General features: G+C 53.4%; 1 protein-coding gene across 7 annotated transcripts in view; it reads right to left on the minus strand.

The window, feature by feature from the left end:
• The window catches only part of EML1 (EMAP like 1), a gene marked incomplete at both ends in the record, with an annotated part of 134,765 nt that overhangs the window by 99,913 nt on the left and 12,353 nt on the right, over positions 1 to 22,499 (minus strand). For 5 of the 7 annotated variants that reach the window (XM_084240674.1, XM_084240673.1, XM_084240672.1 and 2 more), the window contains one exon: positions 200 to 266. The exons of 1 other annotated variant lie outside the window; for it this stretch is intronic. In XM_084240674.1, coding sequence (XP_084096800.1) covers positions 200 to 266 — 67 coding nt within the window. Of the gene's footprint in view, positions 1 to 199; positions 393 to 22,499 lie in introns of those variants that run through there. One more of the 7 variants, XM_084240670.1, reaches the window with a different exon arrangement.

Consider the following 22,499-nt stretch of genomic DNA (forward strand, 5'->3'; position numbering starts at 1 on the left):
GCTCGGCCGGGCCGCGGGGCGCGGGGGCGCGGGGGGGCGGGGGGGCGGGGGCGCGGGGCCCCGAGCGCGCGGGCGGCGGGCGGGCGGGCGCGGCCCAGCACAATGCCCCGCGGCGGCGGGAACCGCGCGCCCCCCCGCAACTCCGCGCGGCCTCGCGCCGGCCGCGCCCGCCCGCCCGCCAGCCGCCGCCGCGCCTCACCGTTGCAGAACTGGAGCAGCGAGGCCGTGTCGTACAGGCTGCCGAAGCCCGAGAAGCCGTCCTCCATGCTGAGCCCGGCCGCCCGCCCCGGCCGGCCGCGCCGCGCCCTCACCCCACACTAGCCGCGCCGAGCCGCGGCCGGGCGGGCGCTGGGGCCGGCCCTGCTGTGGCGGCGGCCGCGGCCGGTTACCATAGCAACCCCGGGCCCGCCGCCGCCGCCGCGCGAACTGGGCGCCCGCTCCGCCCGCCAGGGGGCGGCCTCGGCGGGGGACGTGGCCGGGCGGGGCCGGGGCGGGGCCGCAGCCGGCGGGGCGGGGCGGGGCGGGGGCGTGGGGGCGGGGCCGCGGCGGGAGGGGCGGGGTCTCGGCGGGGAGGGGCGGGGCCGCAGCCCGCGGGGAAGGGGCGGGCGGGGCCGCGGCAGGAGGGGCGGGGCCTCGGTGGGGAGGGGCGGGGTCTCGGCGGGGAGGGGCGGAGTCTCGGTGGGGAGGGAAAGGGCCGCAGCCGGCTGGGAAGGGGCGAGCAGGGCCGCGGCGGGGAGGGGCGGGGTCTCGGCGGAGAGGGGCGGGGCTTCGGCGGGGAGGGGCGGGGCCGCAGCCGGCCGGCCCGGCCCGGGTCCCCCCGCGGCTCAGGGGCGCCGCTGTCAGGCTCCGCCCCCCCGCGCGGCCGTCTGTGTCTACCCGGACCGCGAGGTGCGGGGGACGCGGAGACAAAGGAGAGGCCTGAGGGCGGCGCTGGCGCCGTGGGAGGGGGCGCGCACCCTCGCGGCGGGCGGTGGGGCGCGGCGGCGCCGGGAAGGGGCGCGGCCCGGCCGGGGTCACCGCCCCCTTCCCCCCGCCCCCCCTCCCGCCGGACGCCTCGGTCCGCGCTCCCCGGAGGCGCTGTCCCCGCGCCCGCTGGCACCTCCAGGACCGAACCTGGACAACTTGCCAGCTGGTTTAAGCGGCTTGTCCAGGTCCGGGCAACGCCACAAGTCCTGCCTGCCAGCCGCGCCCCGTTGCACCCAGTTTTCCGCTGCAGCAATGCCGGGTCCCAAGGGGGGCTTGGCTCTGGGCTTGCAACTCCACTGGAACTTTCCATCAGGATCCAGCGGAACAGACGCGCTTCCCCTTCAAAAGGAGGCCCTGGAACTAGCAGGCTGATGCAGGGAGCGCAGACACCCCGGGCCTGCCCCTCTGATGAGCCCACAGGTGACACCTCTGTCACCTTACAAACTGCTGACTTGTCACAGGGCCCAGGGAATCTACACGTGTGCCCTCAGAAGACAGGGCGAGTGGCCTGGACAGGAACATGCGGCCCCCGGGCACCTGAACTGCAGGTGCAAGGAAGTAGCAAGGAAGTCACAGGGAGAACAGGGAACAGGCTGGCGGGCTCGGTGCCCCTGACACTGATGCTCCTCCTGGCCCAAGTTCAAGTCCACTGACATGTAAAAATCGCAGTGGTCCCAAGTTGTGGGTACTCATGGAACACAAGTAGGTGGAATGAGAACTGAATAAGAAGTTGCTATTTGGAAAATGGGGTTCAGCAGTGAAAAGGACATCTTTACAGGAGTACCAGGCAGTGCCCGGACCAGCTGTGCCCCCACATGTGGGAGGTTCGGCATATTGGCTGTATTCCACGCTGAGGGGAGAAGGGGAGGGTCAGACCTTGCCCTGTGCTTGTCCGGGAGACCAGCCCAGAAGACAGACAGGAGGGGCTGTTGAGGGGGCTGGAGTCTTCGTGAGGCCTGGAGTGTGAGGACAGTGCTAGTGATTGTGGGGGAGAGAGGGGACAGGCCTCTTGAAGGCCAAAGGGCTGGCCTGACATGAATAGACTGCTTGTACTGCAGAGCGTGGGGAGAAGATGGAGCGAGAGAAGGGGGCTGGGTAGGAGAGGCCCCGGGAGCCCACAGGGGAGCCAGAACCAGACCCAGCACAAGATGAGGGAGACAAGTGACTGATAGAGTGATATTAGAGAGATGAGTCTGTGCAAACTCACTGCGGGGAGCCAGGAGCTGGAGCACCCCAGGGTGTCTGCAGGACCAGGTGGGGACAGTCTGGAAAGGAGACTTGGGGACTGTCAGGGGGAGACGACCCCACAATGAGACAACTGGAACATCAGGCAGGCCCGAGAGGATAGCAAACCTCCCTTTGAAAATGCCCCGTGGACATGGAGACCAGCCAGGGACTAGCCAGTGAGGGAACTGGGACTGGGAGCTTCTCAGCAACAAAGGTATAGAAAGGGCTGGAAGGTGGGACAGGAGCTAGGCCCAGCCTTGGAGAGGGAGGAGAGAAGGAAATTCCCATGGGCAGTCAGAGGCTAGGAGATCAACCTCATGTGTTCTCACTGAGCTAAGAGCACAGACAGCTACAAAGGGGTGTGCGTTTTCAGTGTTCTCTGCAGGAGTGGTCAAGGGTGGGGTGAGGCTGGGAAGGGTGCTTTTTCCCGGGGGTAGGGGGCTCGAGTGGGGACCTGGAGCATCTTGGTGAGAAGGGACAGGCCCCCAGCTGCTGGACAGCGAAAGGAGCATGCATGTGGATGCATGTTTCAGAACTTTGGGGGCAAGGAAAGGGGCCAATGTAAAGGGTAGGGCTGGCAGAAGGGTCATGCTCCCCAGCTCCAGTACCGGGGGGCTGTCTGCATCTTGGGCAGGGGCAGGTGCAACGTAGAAAGGACCTTTGACAGGTGAGGCTTCGCACAGGTGCACACTTGATCTTAGCTCTTCTCTGTCCTCTCACTTCCATCTTTCCCCTTCGAGTCCGACCCTTACCTGTGCTTCACCTTAGAGTGCCTTAGGATACATCGGAGCAGAGGTGTATGAGCTGGAGTGTATGAGCAGAGGTGTATGTGCACGCTGGAATTTAGAAAGGAAGTGGTATTCGTGAATGATGGTGAAGAGGTGCTCCTGGAGGATGTTAGTGTTCTTGATTTATGTGACAAAGGGAAGGTAGTTGAAGGCCACAACTAAGAAAAGTTAGGGAATAAAGGAGATTCACATGTGGGTCAGGATAAAAATTGAACTGGAGAGTGTCTTAGAAGATTTTACTTTAACTAGAAGACAATGACAAATAACCATTAAAAACTCAATCTATTTGCTTTTGAAGTGATAAAGATCGTTATTATGCGCTTAGCCGATGGCATTAAGCAGCTATGTGTTCCCCCCACCCTGGTAAAACCTTACTCTATAAAAAGCAAAATCTAGTCTAACTACAAGGCTATGCATGTTGAGTCAATAAGGTATAATCTAAGTAGCATTAAAAAAGATCTAGGAAGAAAGTTCAAGAAAAATCTCTGAAACCTTAATTAATAATGTGTAGTGTTGTGCCCAAACATTTTAACAGACTGTTATTCCACGTCATCTTGAGATAATTTATGGCCTGAGTCCAAAAAATAGTGTCATTGTAAGAAATGAAGTCCTCTTTTGAGGACAATATAACCACAACGTTGCTGGCGTTAATAGCAGCGTGTGTGCCACATGCGAGAAAGAGAAAGGAAAATGGCAACTCAGTTGCCTTTATTTGCAGAGAAGTAATAAAGCAAAAATTACCCAGAAACATGGGGCCTTGTACATCTATTGTTTAAATCAACATTTCTCCAAAAATAGTCACCCAGTACCAGGCACCCAGCTTGGGGTAGGGGAGACAGCAACTGAGCAGCGTTTCCAACCTGCAGCTGGCCTGAAGCGGGTTTAGAGAAACAACAACTCTTTAGAAAATGAAATCAGGAACTCCCGGCCTGGAACTATTCTCCAAAGAATTGAAAGTGAGTCTCGCAAAGGACACCCACACACCCAAGTGCACGCAGCAGTGTTTGCAACCAGGAAAATGTAGAAATGGCCCAAGTGTCCATCAGCAGATGAACGAATAAGCAAACGCGGCCCCACCATATCATGGGATACTACGCAGCCTTTAAAGGGAAGGGACTCTGACACCCGCTCAGCGTGGATGAGCCTAGAGGACGATCTGAGTAAAACAAGCCAGTCACAGAAGAACACAAAGACAGAAAGTAGAAGGGAGAGGTGTCAGGGCCTGGAGGAGAGAGAGACGGTGTTTCGGGGGAGAGAGTTTCAGTTTGGGACAGTGAGAGAATTCTGGAGACAGAAGTGGTGGTGGCTGGGTAGAATGGGAATGTGCTTAGCGCCGCTGAGCTGCACACTTGAAAATGCTTCAGATGGGGGCCTCCCTGGTGGCGCAACGGGTTGAGTGCAGTGCTGTGGGGCTGTCCACAGCCTCTGCAGCATGGGTTCAACCCCCGGCTGGCTAGGGAGATACCCACATGGCACGGCAGACCTCTCCTCTCTCGCCTGCTGCTCCCCTCAGCAGTGCTTTTGGTCGCCTGCCTGTTCTGCTCCCCACTCTGTCTCGGGTGAATTCTCTCACCCTCCCGTGCCTCTGGCCTGTACCCCAGCTTTTGTATAAATAAATAAATCTTTAAAAAAGAAACACTTCAGATGGCACACGTCACGCGTAGTTTACTATGGGTTCCTATGAGCTGGCTACTAGCTGACTGCTCATGGGCAACGATTTCCCATCTTCTAATCCCAGCAGCGCACTCCCTGGCTACATATGGAGGATACCCCCCGTGACAAGGCAGGCCAGGGACGTCCAGGCCACTGTGGACCTGATTACGAGACTATCTCCATGGTGGTCTCGGATAACTGCGTCGTGATAACATCACATGCTTTGCTGACGCAAATGTCTTGTGACGTATGGCGGCTATGTCCCCTTCTCTGTCCCTCGTAAATTTTGTCCCCCATTCCTACCCCACCCTCCGGACTTAATGCCTCGTTCCACTGTCGCATGATCAGCTTTTACCAGCCGGTGTGTCTTCAATAAATGGCACAAGAATGAATGTTCAAGGTGTTGGTAAAAATCCTTCAAAGACTGAGCAGCACAGTCTCACCTCGCAAACCTGCTCCACAACTGCTGTGTCCCTCATCACATCCCACTGCAGAGTGGCAACAAAGTTCCTGACTCAACAGTTTACCACCACAAAATAGAAGAAACAGGAGAGAAAATGTCAGAGTACCTTCAACATAGAACAAGTCTTTCTACTCTAAACCTTGGTCTTTACCAGGAAGATCTGTCTTATTGCCAAGTTGCGACGTAACATGTGTTTCTTCCCCTAGGTCACCAAGTCCGAGAAATATTCAGGCAGATAACGATCATGCCAATAAATGTACCATTACAAAGTGGGGCAGGTGCTGGGAAACAAAACTGGAAGGAAGATTATGCAGGAGGGTCTCAATCGGACTGAGGAGTGAAAGACGGAGCCGGAGCCATAGTGGGGTTGGGGGGGACTCTGCAGCAAATCAAGTTTCCCTGAGGACTCGAGGTGACTGCACCAGGACTTGGCCCAGCCGTGGGGTTCTGACCTTACTTTATGAGCGAACAGAAGTTGCCCTTCAGCTAGCATTATGGGGGAATTATGCCCCCCATCTGTGTGCTGAGTCCTAACCTTCCCTGAGCCCCAGAATGTGACCTATTTGGAGAGCAGGTCTTTACACAGGGAATCCAATTAAAACGAGGTCACAAGGGTGGCCTGACTCCAACGTGACAGGTGTTTCCACGAGAAGAGGAAATGAACACGCAGACACACACGGGACCACCCCCTGAAGCCTGCCGTCCACGCGGCGAGGAGAGCCTGGGACAGACGCAGCCCTCGGGAGGAACCGCTCCTGCCAACACCTTGAACTTGCAGCCTCCATCCAGAGCTGCAAGGAAATAAATTGCTGTTGTTTCAACTCCTGGCTTTGTGGTGCTTTGCAACGGTGAACGAACGCCGTGAACTCAGAACCTCTAAGAACGGGCGCAGGAAACCATTAATTATGGATGTTAAAATACTAAAGATCATTTCTTGCGATAAGAGTGTTACTCTATAAAACAAGATGGGGCTACAGGTTCTCAGCATCAGTATAGAGCCATCCACCCTGGTCTCCAACTGCCCGCCCCATGGGCAGACCCTCCTCTGCCCATCTCAAAGTTAAAGAGCTTGAATTATTAGACACACTGTTGTTATTTTTATCCCCAATCACCCTGTATTCATGGCACTTTTGTTTGGTCATGGAAGTGTCTCTGTCCCGGTTCAGGTTTCTGAAAACCACCACAGCCGCCTATGTCCTGGTGGCCTGGAGCTCTGTGACTCCGGGATTTACTGGCCCAAAGAGGGGTCGGGGTGTTGCTTGCTCTCAGTGACCGTGACCGCTGTAGGAGGTGCAGAGGGCTGGCACGGACTGCACGTCTATTGCCGGTGCTGTCTTTGACCCTGGACACGCGCCTGCCACACACTATCGGTCACTCTGAATCTCAGCTCTCGAACAGAACATACATTTGACCACGCTGGACCTCCCCCAGCCTGTTCCAGGTCTGAGTGCCCACTTCCCTGCTCACCTGCACAGAAGCCGCCAGTCTGCCAGGCCTTGGCAGGTCTCTGCCGTTGTGAGCAACCTGGTATTTTGCTGTCAGGGCTCCTTGCCTTGTGGAAATCATGTGTGTCCCCATCTCTCCCAGGGACTGAGGTGCCCCAACACCCATCATGCTCGACACAATGCAGAACACACTCTGGTTCTAGAGTGGTGGACTCTCCAGGGGACACGGCTGCCCACCACAGCCCGCTCATGTAACAGACTTCCATGGCCTTGAAGAGAGCCCTCGCCCTCTTCAGGGTAAAGTTCATTTTCTCCCTGTTCATCGTGTGATGATTTTAGACCCCTCATCTGCACCCTCTCCCTCCAACCAGTTTCTTTCCTCCTGGATCCAGCGGCACCCAGAACTGGAGGCAGTAACCTCAGGGACTGAGCTGGGTGCCGTTTCTGCTGATACAACTGAAGTTCGTGTTGATTTTTTGGAGCGCCCGGGATACACGCACAGTTGGTTTGTACTGAACTCCCAGCCAGTGATATAAGCCTGTCAGTCTTTTTCAGACGAACTGCTGTTGGGTCTGCTCCATCCTGTACTGAGCTAATTTATTTTTTTAATCTAAAGTCAGGCTTTATCTTTACCCTGGTGAAGTGTCATTTTATTGATTTCAATCCATTCTTTTCGAAATCTTTTAAACTCTTAAATCCAGCATCTAACACATCAGCACCATGACAGCAGCAAATGTGCCTTAACAGACACTTCGATGTCTTCTTCAGTCTTATCGTCGATAAAAGCATCCCGGGAGGGGGAGCGGTGGGGCCTAACCCATCCCGAGAGGCTCTTGGGCCGCAACTCCCTCATCGACTATCCACACTCCAGGTGTGTTTGTCCAACTAAGTGTGAAATTGTCCCGCTTGTTAGATCACCACCTACTTTCACTCACAGGGTTTTTGAAGGATTTTTACCAACACTCTGTAAATGGGAAAGTGGAGGAAGAAGCTGGTTTGCTTCCTAGTAACCACCTTCCCTTCCAAGTGTGCACACATTAGCTCTTTAAAGAGCTGTTCAAATTTTTGCTCAGAACCAATGTTAATATCAAACGTATCAGCTATCTTTTCCAGAATCCAATCTTTTCTGCTTTTTGGAAAATCATGACATTCTCCCCTTCCCAGTTTTTTCTGTGACTCCCATCTGGCAAGATTTGGGATCATTTGTCAGGGTCTAGAGAAGATGTCATGATAACTAAGGGGCCCCCAAGGCATTTCTCACCAGCCTTGGCTCTTGACAGCTCCTCCCAAGGGATATTCCTTCCACTCTTCCCAGTTTTAGGGTCATCTCTGTGTTGGAGAAACAGAAGCCCGCAGAGCAATGTCCTAACTATTCAGACGCCTCCCTGGCCCCACCCTGCAGCTTGTGTGTCCTCTGCCCTGGTCAGCCCATCCTGCTTTTCCTTTCCCAAGTACCACCAGCATCTGCCCCTGGGGCTTCGCTTGCATGATTCTGGCTGCTGGACACATCCCTTCACTCCATCTGTGGGCTCACCTGCTCCCTTCTCTGCGTCCTCCCACAGGGACCACTTGAACAGCCAGTACCTCCTGTCTCTGCCAAACCCACCTGCTTTTGAAAGCTCTGTGGAAACTGGACTGTCGGCCCCATGGAGGCCCCTGGGGACAGGGCTTCTGCCCCCTACTCTGTGCTCACTTGGCCTGCGTGGTGGCCAACGTGGAATCCTTGAGCGTTCTCCCAAGCCTCGCCCTCTCCAGGAGCCTCATCCTCAGAGGAAGCAGATCCAGGGCTCCACTCGGGAGAGCTAAGGAACCATTGCCCTGGCCACCTGGACCCCTGTCCTGCTGGGCCTGTGGGAGGAACAGCACACGTGAACCCGTGACACTGCCTCTCCATAGCCCACTCCAGTGTCATCGTCTGCCCTGAAATTGTCAGCACCCCAGAGGCAATTCAGCCTTCCAGGTTACTGTTAATAGCCCAAATGGCTATGAAAACTCCTCATTACCTAAGAAACATATGGCTTTTTACCCAAGTAGGTGATTTGCTCGAAAGCATACTTCATGCTTTGCGTTGATCAAAACCACTTACATATTTTGAAGGGTCTGAAGTGGAGTGGAAAATTAAAAGCAATATTCAGTTGGTTTTCTTTCTTTTAAAAAAAGATTGATTTATTTATGCACACAAGAGCTGGGGTGTAGACCAGAGGTGCAGGGGGTGAGAGGATTCACCAGAGAGAGTGGGGAGCAGAACAGGTGGATCCACTGAAATACAGTGCTGAGGGGAGCAGCGGGAGAGACAGGGATTGAACCCGCGATGCAGTGGCTGGCGATAGCTTGATAGCGCTGTCTTTAACCCCTGTGCCTCCAGGGTGGCCCTGGTTTTCTCTTTTAAAAGTGTCCTTCTGTTTAGGAAACTTGGTGTGATAATTGTCCCTAATTCATCCCATCATACAGTAGAATGTAAATGAAATTTCCTTCACCAACAATGTCATCGTCAGGAGTTTTTATTCATTTCCTCTGAGCTGCTTCTCAGGTTTTGTGGCAGATCTTGGACACCACGCTCCAACCTGAGTAAATATGCTAATCCCAGCTTATTGAGAGGCTTGGCCAGCATGCCCAGGCGCCCGGGTTTACGCGCGAGTCCTGGACTGTCACTCCTGGTCCCCCTCTGGCTGCAGTGTTCTAGTTTGGAGGGCAAATTATGTGGTCACCCTAGCTCAGAATAGTTTGTTTTGTGTAGTGGAGGGCTCTGAAGAGCTCAAAATTCTACACTTGTTGGTCACCGCAAGCCTTGGGATAACATGTGGCTGAAGCCTGTGTGACTGAGTCTTATGATAAATATCTCATGAAGAAAACTTCACATGATCTGTTAACGTGTAAACTCATACTTTCATGTATTGGCCACTCTGGTGAGAAATAGGTATTGCAGGACAGCTAGGACAATGTCACTTGGGAAAGGGGAATCAAGGACAAATGTCACTTAGGAAAGGGGAATCCATTTTATCTGATGTTACTATTAACGAGTTAGAATTCATTTACCTATATTAATCTGAACTGAGCCCTTCGTTATGTTATTATGTGCACTCATAATGATGCTGCTTAGTGATTGAAAACTAACCATATCCAGTAAATGGGGTAGCAAGATATTTAGCTGTACATCATCATCAGGATTCGGCAAGAGTTCATTTCCCAGGCTTTTACATTCCTTCCATTTGTGAAAGATACTGTGTCCTTTCAGCTTCAGCTACAGGGACACCCAGGAAATCGCTTCTATTTACTTAATTTAATTTACAAACAGCTGTGGGGCCTCCTTGGTGGCCTTGGGGTTAAGTCTCAGTACTGTCACCACCATGGCCTGAGTTCGATCCCCGGCCAGGGAGCTGACCCACAGGGCACAGCAGACCTCTCCTGTCTGCCCACTGCTCCCCTCAGCTGTATATTTCAGGAAATTCTCCTGCTCTGCTCCCCACTCTGTCTCTGGTGAATACTCTCACCCCCCTGCACCTCTGGCTTACACCCCAGTTCTTCTATGCAAAAATAAATAAAAAAAAATCTTTTTAAAAATGTATGAACAGCTGTGTTACCTGCTAAGATTCGATTTTTGCCAGGAGGACATTTTTTGGGTACCAAATTGGAACAGCAGAAAAATACTCTTAAAAGATAGCCATGATTTGGAAAATCCATCTGTTTCAGTTGGAAGAGTATACACATGAGGAACATGAAAATTTGCTGTGAAAATGCTTTCTCCCAAATGTTACCTTTTGTGCTAACACTATTTATAATGTCTTGGCTGAATCTACAAAGCATTTTATCCCAGGTCCCCGTTAGTGCTGCCATGATGTGGGACATGGGAGGCAGACACGTGATGGTGGGGGCTGGGCATGCCTTTCAAATCAGGGCAAGGGTGATGGAAGGAAACGACACCCACAGTAAGGAAAGCGCATCTTGCACTCTGCTCCTGTTGCCCTGCCAGCCGTGTAGCTCAAAAGCAATCCCTGCCTGCCTCAAAAGTCCCCAGGTCTCCCCATTGCCCTCTAAATGATGGGGAGCCTGGCTTGGGTGTGAGCGGCTGTGACCGGGCCAGGCCAGCCCTCCTGGGGGCTGCCTCGTCCACCCAGGCCTCAGCCTGCTGGCTGGAAACCACGCACTGGTCTCTGAATAGCCCTCGGCCCCATCTTGGTCACTGTTGTGCTGTCCTTCCCTGTGGCCCCCTGTTAGGGGCTGAGTTGTGTCCCCTGGGTCCCTGGGTTGAAGCCCAGCCTGTGTGGCTGTGTTTGGAGACAGGCGATAATTAAGGTTAAAAGAGGGCAGATGGATAGCACCCCAGGGTGGTGGGCTTGGTTCCTTCTCAGGAGAGTAAGAACCCCCACCCCCAACCAGCCTCTCTCCACTCCCTGTGAGGACACCGGAGATGGTCTGAAGCCACGGGACAGAGGCCTCCCTAGAAACCAAGACTGCCTTGGCCTTCCAACCCCAGGAGGACCACAGGGCAGTGTCTGGGCTCCGCCACGGGTGCTCTGCTGTGGCCTCCCAGCACTGAGTGAGTGAGAGTCTATGGCTCAGGGACCATCGTAAGCGCCCCCTACCCTGGGGACCCTTTCTTCCTCCCAGCCAGACGGCCCTCTCCCTCTCTGAGCCCCCTGGCCCCTAGAACTGTGTGGGTGAAGCTGGCTCCTGGAGACATCACCAGGCCCACCCAGGGGCGCCGCAGTCCCAGAGAACTGAGACCAGCCCCTCCGACGCCCTGTCACAGGGAACTGGAAGTGACCTGGAGACTCAGCTCCTGGCGCTCTCCAGAAGCCGGCGGCCCTACTCTGCACCTTGGGGAGTCGCTGGCAAGCTACTGTCCTCATTCTGGAGCCGCAACACATTGTAAAAGCCATGCATCGGTATGGAAGGGAATGGCCTCTTTTTTTTTTGTATTTTGTAACCAGAAGAGCTTCTTTGTGATCACTGGACTACTTTCCATTTTAAGCTAATTAGTAAATTGCATTTTTGGCTCTTTAACTGGCGAGGTTAAATTTAGCTCATCTCCTCCCTTTAAGTCAAGCTGTCAGTGGGATCTGCAGTTAACATTTCACTCTCAACTGTCTCTCCCACTCAGGAGGATGCTGGCGACGCAGCCCTCTTGCAGCCCTCCCTCCCTGCAGCTTCCCCAGCCCAGGGCTTCCTGTGGGGGCCAAGAGGTCACCTCACCCCCAGGCATGCAGGCCCAAAAACACAGCTGACATCCCGGGTTTGCCCCCACCAGCCGGGCAGGGAACACCTGCATCACCAGGCCCCAGAAATCTGCCACAGCCTCTAGAGCCCAGGCTGGAGCAGGAGACTGGAGCCCCCTGAAGAGTGAACCCGTTAGTTACTGCACACGGGGAGGTCTTTGGGGTCTGGGAAGAGGAGGTAGGGTGGCAGGAGAAAAGGGTGAGTGCCTGTGTTTGTGTGGAGGTGACCAGGCCGTACCCCACACAGATGTCTGTGGAAGCCCCCACCCCTAGAACCCACCTCTCACCAGCAAGCCCTCTGCTCTTCGGGGAGCTCAGCCACCCCCCCTGCCCTCTCAAAAGGTTTCTCCAGACCCAAGCTCTCCCTGCCCACCCTCAAGTGCAGCCCAGAGACTACTCCAGACCAGCACCCCAGGCCCAGCAGGACGGCGTGAGGTGGGATTGAAGGGAGGTGCTCACCCAGCTTCATCAGGTGGTGGATGGGCTGCGTGCCCCTTCTTCCTCGGGTGAGGAGCAGCCGGCTGTCCCTGCTCCAAGGGGAGACTGGGAGACAGGGCGGGCCTGACGAGCAGAGGGCCTGCATCCGGCTTCCCTCACGGCCATTAAGCCAGCGGGCTGGTGGTTTCCAAGAAGAGAGAAGGCGCCTCCCTGCACAGGCACTAATGGGTCTGGGCCCCCAGGGAGGCTCTGGGGCCTGGCCGGTCTATGCGGTGGGGGCAGCGCCCACCTGCTTGGCTGGTTCCCACCCACCTTCCCCGCCCTTGTCCCGACGCCCTGCGTATCTGGGTGATGGCAAGTAGGGCAGACGAGGTACCTCGGGGACGGCTGCAGGGAGTGAAATGAGTTCAGAGGCCTGGGAGTTACAGAGGAGAGGGTTGGGGGCGGCGGCGCATCTTTGCCGTCAGGGCCATTAGAGAAACTGGAGGATAGACGCATCTGCAGAAAACCTGAGGACGCCTTTTCTTCCCCAGGTATGTACTCCTGGGCAAATTGTCCACCCACCGCGGGGCCTGACTTGGGAGGGACTAAGAACAGAGCTTCTGGGACCTCCTGGTACGGGAGGCACCAACCCCCTCCCGAAGCACAGCTGAGGAAATGTGGGGTGCGTTGTCATGACATGATGCATTGAATTTCAGGACTTTGCCTCATTCTGAAATTGCCCATCTGACATCTTTGTAGCTTTTCTTTTATGAAATGATGGCCAAAGTCATCTGGTCACCATGTTTTAACTCCTATATTTAGCAAAATAAAATGTCGGCAGTTTTATATGTCCTGGGGGAGTGGGGCAGGGTCGGGGGGGAGGGGCAGGGCCTGTGAAAGTTCATGAGTGACAGCTAGTGGTGAGGTTTGCACCTGAAGGACTCTCACTTTGGGTTTTGGTCACTGTGGGCCCTGGAGGAGGAGGGGACCAGGTGTGCCCCCCTTTTTGGGGACAGCATTGTGACTATGTGTTCAGGACACAAAGCCACAGAGTCGGCGGGAGAGAAGCTGGTGTGGCGTGCATTCAGAGAGCTCGTACAGCGAGAATATACATAGTCACATACATGTCAACGTTAAATACGATACACATTCTGCTTCTGTCTGGAGGAATAAATTCCTAACAAACCAGTTCTCTTCCAGACAACACCTATAAATATATAAACCATGGATGAAATATAAAAACAACACCCCGAGGACCCTAGCGAATAAACATAAGCAGAGAGGCTTTGGGGCAACCTCAAGATCTAGAAAAATTGACCCTCATGGGACTCATCCTCCATTCTGTCACTTTGCCCTAAGAACAGCCATACTTGTGACTACCTCCAGTAGCAGGCCAGCTGTCCCTCTGGACAGAGGAACCAGAAGAGGGCCACATGGACGGCCAGGGTCCCTGGAGAGTAGGGAGGAATCCTGGAGAGGAGACAGAACTCCAAGTTTTGGGAACTCTGCCCAAGTCTCCAGCTACCCGCAAGCTACACATGTGGGTGATGCACAAATGCAGTCAGAAGCGAGAGCTGAGTCCCCACCCACCACAATGTCACAAGCAAAACTTGATTTTAAACATGTGGAAAACCTGCTGACATGAGACCCAACAATCTTCAAAACAATATCGCACAATGCAGTTTCATAGCATAACATTTTCTGTCTAGGATACAATCCAAAGTTATTCCACATCTGCAGAGTCAGGAAAATGCAACCCATTCACCAGCAAAAAGGGTCAATCAATAGATACCGACCCTAAGATTGTACAGATATTGGTGTTATGAGATAATAAGTTTAAAGCAGCTGTTATATGGGCCTCCCTGGTGGCGCAAGGGGTTAAGCACCGCACTATGAAGCAATCCGAAGCCTCTGCAGCACAAGTTTGATCCCCAGACCTCCAAGGAGCAACCCACATGGTGAAGCAGACCTCTCCTGTCTCCCCGCTGCTCCCCTCAGCAGTGTATTTCAGTTAGTCTGCCAGTTCTGTTTCCCACTCTGTCTCTGGTGAATCCTCTCACCCTCCCCCAACCTCTGCCCTGTGCCCCAGCTCTTGTATGCATAAATAAATAAATCTTTAAAAAAAAATAAAGCAGCTGTTATAACAGGGCCTCCCTGGTGGTGCAGGGGTTAAAGCACTGGTGCTGTCAAACTATCACCAGCCAGTGCGGTCTGAGATCAATCCCCAGCCAGGGAGCTGACCTACATGGTGCAGCAGACCTTTCCTGTCTCGTCCGCTGCTCCCCTCGGCAGTGTATTTCAGTAGTTCTGCCTGTTCTACTCCCCACTCTGTCTCTGGTGAGTCCTCTCACCCCCACACCTCTGGCTTACACTCCAGTACTTGTATGCATAAATAAATAAATAATAAATCTTTTTAAAAAAGCAGTATTATAACTAAAGCAGTAAAGAAAAAAAAAGATAGGACATCTTAATTGAGAAATATAAAATATAACAATGAACTAATTGGCAGTATTATTCATAAGAGTAAAAATGTAGAAACAATCTAAGAGACCATCAATCAATGAATGGGTAAATGAAATATGCTACACAGTGAATATTTTTCATTATGAATATTATAATGAATATTATTCAGCTGTAAAATGATTATAGTGCTAACATTTGATGGACCTTGAAAACATTATATTAAGTGAAAGAAATCAGTCATAAAGACCACATGTTATATAATTCCATTTATAGGAAATTTCCAGGATAGGCAAATCCATGGAGACAGAAAGAAAATTACTGGTTTCCAGAGAAGAAAACTATGTCACAGGCACATCATAATCAAACCGCTGAAAACCAAAGATAAAGACAAAACCTTGTAAGCAGACAGAGAAGGTGTTATACAAAAGGGTTTGATGATTTGAATGACTGTGCACATCTCATTTAGAAACCACGGAGGCCAGAATATAGCGGAAATTCTTCAGTCTAAAGGGAAACATGCAGGAGGGAAATCTACATCCTCACGAAAGAAAGAATGGCATCAGAAATAGAAAATATTTGGGTTAACATAGTGACAATTTTCCCTCTTAATTAAAAAAAGACCTGTAATTGTTTAAAGTAAAAATTATAACACTGTCTTGTGGAATTTATAACGGCTATAGCTATATATTCATCTGTAGTATAAAGTATGGTAGAATGAGGATAAATGGATTTATTTGGTTGCAAATTTCCTATACTTTCTGTGAATAGTGCAATAATAACTTTCAGGAAACAGTAAAAAATTAAGATGTATAATATTACCCCTAGAGCACCACTGAATAGGAAATACAATGAGGTATGACTGCAAAGTCAATAGGTAGGTTAATCATCTTAAAAATACTCAGATGATCCTGAAACACAGAAGGAAAGGTATGTAGAAAAATTTAAGAGGCAACCAGCAGAAAATAAATAATAAAATGGTAGGCCCCTGTCCAATCAAGCCAATAATTACATTAGACATTAATGGGCTAAACACTCTATTTGGAAGGCAGAGATTACTAGAATGGAAAAACCAGGAAGCCAAATATATGCTGACTACAAGAGACCTGTTTTAAATATAGACACATGTAGACTGACAGTAAAAGGATGGGAAAGGATGTAGCATGGAGACAGCAAGTTGGAGGGGCTCTATTAATACCAGATAGAGTTCAAGACCAAGAATATTCCTAGAAGTAAAGAAGAGACACTTCAAATGATTAAAATATCAGCTCAACAGAAAGACATAACAATACTAAATGTGTATTATCAAGCAACAGAGCCTCAAAACACACAAGTCAGATGGCAAAAGACTAATACTAGATGATTTCACTAGCATGTGGAATACAGAGAGACAAAACAAAGAAACAGTCCCAAGTAAACAAAGACTAATCCCAGTACGTGACTGCAGAACTGAGGATACTGGAGGGGCAGGGAGAATGGTATGGAACAAAGGGGCCTGGGGTCACAAAGGACTACGGTAGAGGGTTATGGGTGCTTAGGGGGTGGGTGTAGTGAAGGGACCACACCCCCTAAAAGGTGGTACAAGATCACCACATACACCAAGGAAGCTGAGACTGTGCTGGGGAGAGAAAGAAGCTCTCAGGAGTGAGAGAGGCCCTAGTTCCTCTGTCCTCTGTCAGGGAGGCCAAGCTCATGGAGATCTGTGACCAGCACTGCCTATTGAGGATCAGCTCTAGGTATCTGGTGTGAGTCACATCTAAAGGGGCTGTCCCCTGTACACACTCCCCAGAGCCTCGTCCTCCTGGCGCTAATAGTGGGGGCCCCAGAGACTCACCCCCTGGGATGTGCTATTCTTGGAATCTCAGCAATAAGTTCTCCCCACAGGAAGACCCCATCCTGGGTCAGGCCTTGCTATCTGTATGCTGATACCTCCGCCCTCCAAGTGTCCATCAAAGCTCCTGCCAGGCTGACTTGCCAGAAGAGATGAGTAATGCTGCCCCCTTTCCTGCTTTTCAAGCAAGTTGCTGGCACATGCCAGGCTCCGGAGGCTGGCTGAGAAAAGAGGACCAGAAAGGGAACCTTAGTGGGTGTCCCTGATGGTGGAGGCATCTGCAGCTCTTGGTTACCTCAACTCACATCAGAACCACCAACCAGTACCAGCTGGGGTCACCCTGGAGCCCCAGGCTGCTGACAAAAGGACACACCCAGCATGGGGGGTTCAAAGCATTTCCAAGTCCCCCTTCTCCCAGCTGTTCTGGGTGTGGTACATATGCTGAGCACAGAGTCTCTGTGCCTGCCTGTTAGTCCAGCATAATCATGATTGGGGGCACTCTTGGCCCTGGATTCTCTGCCCTCTAGCCAGGGGGCATCACATGGGTCAGTGAACAAGTCAGGCTAATCTGTGCCTCTGCCTTTGCCCACTTGCCTCTAGCCGCTCTGAAGTGTCTTCTTCTGTGGTGGCTCTGCCACTGCCCTTCCTTCATCCTCCCAGCTCAGATATCACCTCCTAGTTCACTGTCACCTCCCAGTTCAGCCTTCACCTCCCGGCTTGGATATCATCTCCCAGCTCAGACATTAACTCCCAGTTCAGACATCGCCTTCCAGCTCAGACCAGAGGGATCAGCACTACCCAGTGAGCATGAGCTGTAAGGGCCTGTGAGCGCTGGCATCCCAAGGGACCACCTCCTGCCTGTGCACCACAGAGCCTTCTGCTGGGACCCATGGCTCAGTCACCTCGCAGCTCCAACATCACCTCCAGCTCACATGTCACCTCCCAGCCCAGTCACCCTCAGGTGAGACAGCTGCTCCACTGTACCCCACAGATGGAATCCTTCCCTCCCCCGTTCACCTCTGCCAGCAACACTGCCCTCCTGAGACGTCCCTCATTGGTTTTGTGATTACTGTATTTCCTCCACTCTAACGCACTCCTTTTTGTTTTGGAAGATGATTGCCTGACATGAGATTTAACCTCACGTCCCCGCCCACCTGCTTCTCCAGGCCCCACCCTGTGGGTGGGAAGTGGAAAGTTCAAAGGCAAGCATGAAAATTAGGTGACTCAGCCCCTCTGCCACTGTCTCTGCCTCCACAGACTGGACTTGGCAAGTCTTTGCTGGATCCAAATTTGAATTCAATTCAAGCATTTCTTAGTAAAGTCGAGAGCTCCATGAAGCGGAGGGTTGAGGGGTCAGACTGCATGTGGGCGGAGGGGGAGACTGGAGCAAAGGGAAGGCAACTCATCATCACGCAAGACAGACTCACCGGCGGAGGCGCTCTGGCCTGGGATGAGGGGTTTTTCATTTGCTTTTTGTTTGTGATTTTTGCTTTTGGACTAAGGTTTTGCAATTGGTAAATGTCTTGCATATTTGCTGTCACAAAGAGAAACCTAATTCCCATTCTCCACCTCATTTTGCAGAGAAAGGAACTGAGATTCAGAGAAGCAAAGACTCTTGTCCAAGGGCTACAGCTTGGAGATGCCGAAATATAAAGACACATGGAGGCTGGAAGCAGGTGGATGGGAAAGGCCAGGCGCCCGCTCTCCCGGGTCCCCAGGGCCCCTCAATGCGGCGGAACCGACTCTTCCCTTAAAACATGAACAGGGAGCCCACTTTCAGCAGCACTCTCATCTCAGCGCTGTGAAATAAGGAATAAACCCTAAGATTCTCACTCTGCCTTCTCACACAGTCACCATGGCGATAGGAAAATATTATCCGGTGAAGGAATTATGGGAATATGAATCAGCAGCACCAGCCAAAGGACCTCTGGAAAAGCGTGGGTCCCAGAGGACAGGCCACATTTTCAAAGTAAACACTCCAAAATGATGGATTGCACTTTGCCGCCTATAGAAACTGGATGGTCAGCCTCACCCCTCAGCTGCAGGCCGCTCCTCTAACAAGCAGAGTGTTGGCCGTTTATTAGTGTGATGGCTGCTTGGCAACACGAGGCAGTGGATATCTGCTGGCTTCATTAAATTTTAAACATTTTTCCTTGCCAAGTGAAACAAATTATTGATGTTGATTTTGGTGGCTACTTAGCATGGTCCAAGAGAGTTTCAATGGTGAGGCATTCAAGCCTGGGTTGGAAGTCCAGGATAACGGTCTATTCATCAAACACTAAATAATAGTAGAATGTAATGACGGGCTTCTCCTGCTATTGGTGAGTCTCTCTAAAGCTCCTAGTCAACGTGTCAAGGAGAAATACTGACAGTTGCTCAAACAAATCGGAGAATTACCATATGTTCCAGCAACTCCACCTTTGAGTCTATACTCAAAAGAATTAAAAGCAGGGGCTTCAACAGCTTTTTGCTCCCCTGTTTGACTTAATTCATGACAGCCAAGAGGTGGAGCCAACCAAGTCTCCACTGATGGGTGAATGGATTATAAAAGATGTGGCACATACACTTAATGGAATATTACTCAGCCTTGAAAAGGAAGGACATGCTGACCCAAGGGTGAACCTTAGGGATGAAATAAATCAGGCACAGAAGATCAAATATGGTTGATGCCACTTCTAGGGGGCCCTAGAGGAGTCACAGTTGCAGAGGCAGGCTGCAGAATAGTGGGTGCCAGGGACTGGGGTGAGGGGAATGGGGGTTAGTGTTTAGCAGGTGTTGAGTTTCTGCCTGGAGAGGATGGTGGTGATGGTGGCATGCACCGCCAAAGGACTTGATGCCACTGAGCTGTGCCCTGAGAAGCCATGAAGACAGTCAGTCTTTGGTAATGTGTATTTCAGCATTTTTGCACCAAATTGCCCACAGAGGAGCGGGTGAGGCAGGGTGGTGCCCTGAACACTGACCGGGACCCATGGCTGGCAGTCAAAGGTCCATCCAGAAACTCCAGGGCAAATTTCACATGGCAGATGTGCTCCCAGGACAGAAGGCAGCTGGTGGCTTCTCCTTCTACACTGGGTCAGCCACCTCTGTCCTCCAGCGGCACCCAGGGGCCCTCCAGGAAGCCCGTCCTGCCCTCCCTGGCCCACCCAGGCCTCCATCTAGTCACAAGCCTGTGTGCTCCCTCAGACTGTTGCTGGTCAGAGACGTGAATAATCCGCCCAGTAACTAGAACCTGGAGGAAGGGGCTGCTCAGGACTCTGGGTTTAAACAAATCATCCAGGCACAAAGGACAGTGTCGCCATCCTCTCCCCTGTCCTCCTGCGGCTGGTGAGGCCCAGGCCTGGGGTGGGGGGGCTCCCCTGTCCTCCTGCGGCTGGTGAGGCCCAGACCTGGCGTGGGGGGGCTCCCCTGTCCTCCTGCGGCTGGTGAGGCCCAGGCCTGGCGTGGGGGAACAGACTCTCATGGCCCCTTTACAGGCCAGAGCGCTCTCTGCCCCCCTGCGGGAGGCCATCTGTCTCCTCTGACCTCTTCCCCTTCCCTGCCCGGCTCCCCTCCCGCCCCTCTCTGGGAGCAGGCTCTGGGGTCCCTCCTCATGCACGTTTGCCCTGTTGGGGGGCGGGGGACCAGGGGCCTCTCATTCTTTTGCTAAGCTCTATCCTGTAACATCCATCAGTGCTGTTTATATGCATTTTTGTCTTTTCCCAAAGGGTCAACTCTTTCAACCCAGGGAGTGAAAATGGGGCGTTCCCAGTGGGGACGCTGTTCCCAGGATGGCTCTTCCCGCCACTCTCTTCCAGCCTTGTGGGTTGAGGCTTCATCCCACGCGTCCACTTGGATGGGCTGAGGATCCCAGGATGGCCAGGAAAGTTGTGTTTCTGGGTGTCTCCATAAGGCTTCTCCAGAAGAGCTTAGGCTTTGAGTCAGGGACTAAGTCAGGACGCCCTGAACCCCGTCTCCTGAAGGGAGGGCCTGGATAGAGCAAAAAGGGGAGGGAGGGCGTTTGTTCTGTCTTGCATTGTGACCTCCTTCTTCTCCAGACCTGGAACGTTGGCCCTCCTGGTTCTCAGCTGTGGACGCAGAGCAGGAGTTATACCCCCAAGACCTCCCGATTCTCAGGTCTTCGGACAGGGCCTGGTTACATCTGGGTCTCTGGCTTGCAGGCAGCTGGCCGTTGGGCTTACAGGCCTCGGTAACTTGGGAGCCAGCTCCTGTGCAAACCCCTCATGTGTCTATCCTCAGGCTCTGTTTCTCTGGACACCCCGACTAAAGCACTGGGCTCCCCTGCTCAGTGTTGCTGGTCTCTCTGCCTCCAGGCCAGACACAGGCGGCCGGCCCTCCTGTGCCGTTTGGTGGGTGTGCGTTTGGCTGCGGGTCCAGTCCCAGCAGAATGGGCCCCTCTCCCGCCTGGCTGCTGAGGCCTGTCTTCCTGAAAGTGAGAGCTGCTGGCACGTGAGCCTTAGGGTACAGCCCATGTGGGTCTGCCAAGGGGCAGTGCGGATGCCAGTCTTGAAGTTGTCACAGAGACGGGGCACAACAGGAGCTGTGGCTGCCCAGGCTGACCCGTCTTTCCTGCAGAGCCCACCCCCACTGGCCAGTCCACCCAGACCTAGCCTCACTCTCAAACAGGGGCTCAGGCTCAGCCCTGCTCCTGAGACACTTGGTTTCCCCAAAAGGATGTTGCTGGAATGAGAAGAGTTAAAGGGGCTCCCCCAAGTCCTGGCTCAGAGGTAGCTCTCATTTCCATCGTCCAGCTGCTGAGGGGGACACAGGGGCAGCCCAGGCTCTGTGCCCTTTAGGAGACAGGCCCAACCTGGTGAACTTGGACCTGGCCTCTCGCTTCAGGGGGGGAGGGCAGACGCATGCGGGAGGACCACCCTTGGCCAGAACGGCGGGGCAATCGTGCTGACACCGGCCCTGCCTCCTACAGGCACGTGCATCAGCAGGTCACCGGCTCTTTGACTCAGGGTTGTTTTTTTTTCTGTAAAATTGTGGGGTTGCTGAGAGGAGAAAGGGCAACAGAGAGGGGGGCAGAGGGATGAGAAGGACTGGAGGGGCAGGGGAGAGGAGCAGCCCCGCAGACCCCCAGCCGGCACCCCCTCGAGAGAGTGAGTCTCAGAGAGGGCCGTGAGTGATGTGGGGGTCACACAGCAAGTCGCCAGCCGGCAAGGGACTAGTGCCTGCGCCCTGCTCCCCCAACCGGGGCCCCTCACTTGCTGTCTCCTCCTGGAGGAGCCTCCGAGGCCCTCAGCTGACCAACAGTTTTAGCAGGAAACCGATGCGGCCTTCGAGGGAAGGCCAAGGGCCAGAGGCTTCTGCTGGCCCAGCCTCCCTGCCCGGAAGAGGGTGTGTGACTTGGGGAAGGGCCAGAGAGAGTGGGCTCCTCCTGGGGCCCGAGCCCTGAGCTGCCAGCCCACCTCACCTCCCTGCTGTGCCATCATATTTCTGCAGCAGAGGGAGGGGCTGGAAGTGCTGAGATCAGCCCTGAGCAGCTCACCGCCAGGCCCAGCATCCTGAGAGCAGGAGGATGAGCTCCTGTCACCGGACGCTTCTCCAGCCCCTAGCGACCCCGTGGACGGCGGGCTACTGCTGGCACAGCGCCAGATGCAGGAGGCCCAAGCCTGCAGGTCTGCTCTGCTGCTCCTGACATGCTTCCCCGTGTCCAGCCACAGCATGCTCTCTGGCTCACAGTCCTCCGGACAATCTCCCTGGGCCCCTCCTAGGGGGAGGGCCTGAGCTACCCATGTAGGTTCCTGCAAGGTGATTACAATAGAGACCCTGGAGCCGGGGGCCTGAGTACAAATCCTTACTGTGCCCCCTGAACGTTGTGTGACTCTGCCCAAGTTACTCGGTCTCTCTGGGCCTTGGTGTCTCACCTATCAGGTGGGAGAGTCATGCATGGGGTATGGATTAAATGAGTTAATTTTGGTGGAGCTCTTTACCATCTTGCCTGGCACGACTGTCCACAGGCATCTGGATTTGTTGGTGAGTCCTTTGTCTTCCTGCCCGCTTGCCACGGCTCCCCAGGGCTGGCGC

The sequence above is a fragment of the Talpa europaea genome, assembly GCF_964194135.1.
Source record: "Talpa europaea genome assembly, chromosome: 8".
Classification (NCBI taxonomy): Eukaryota; Metazoa; Chordata; class Mammalia; order Eulipotyphla; family Talpidae; genus Talpa; species Talpa europaea.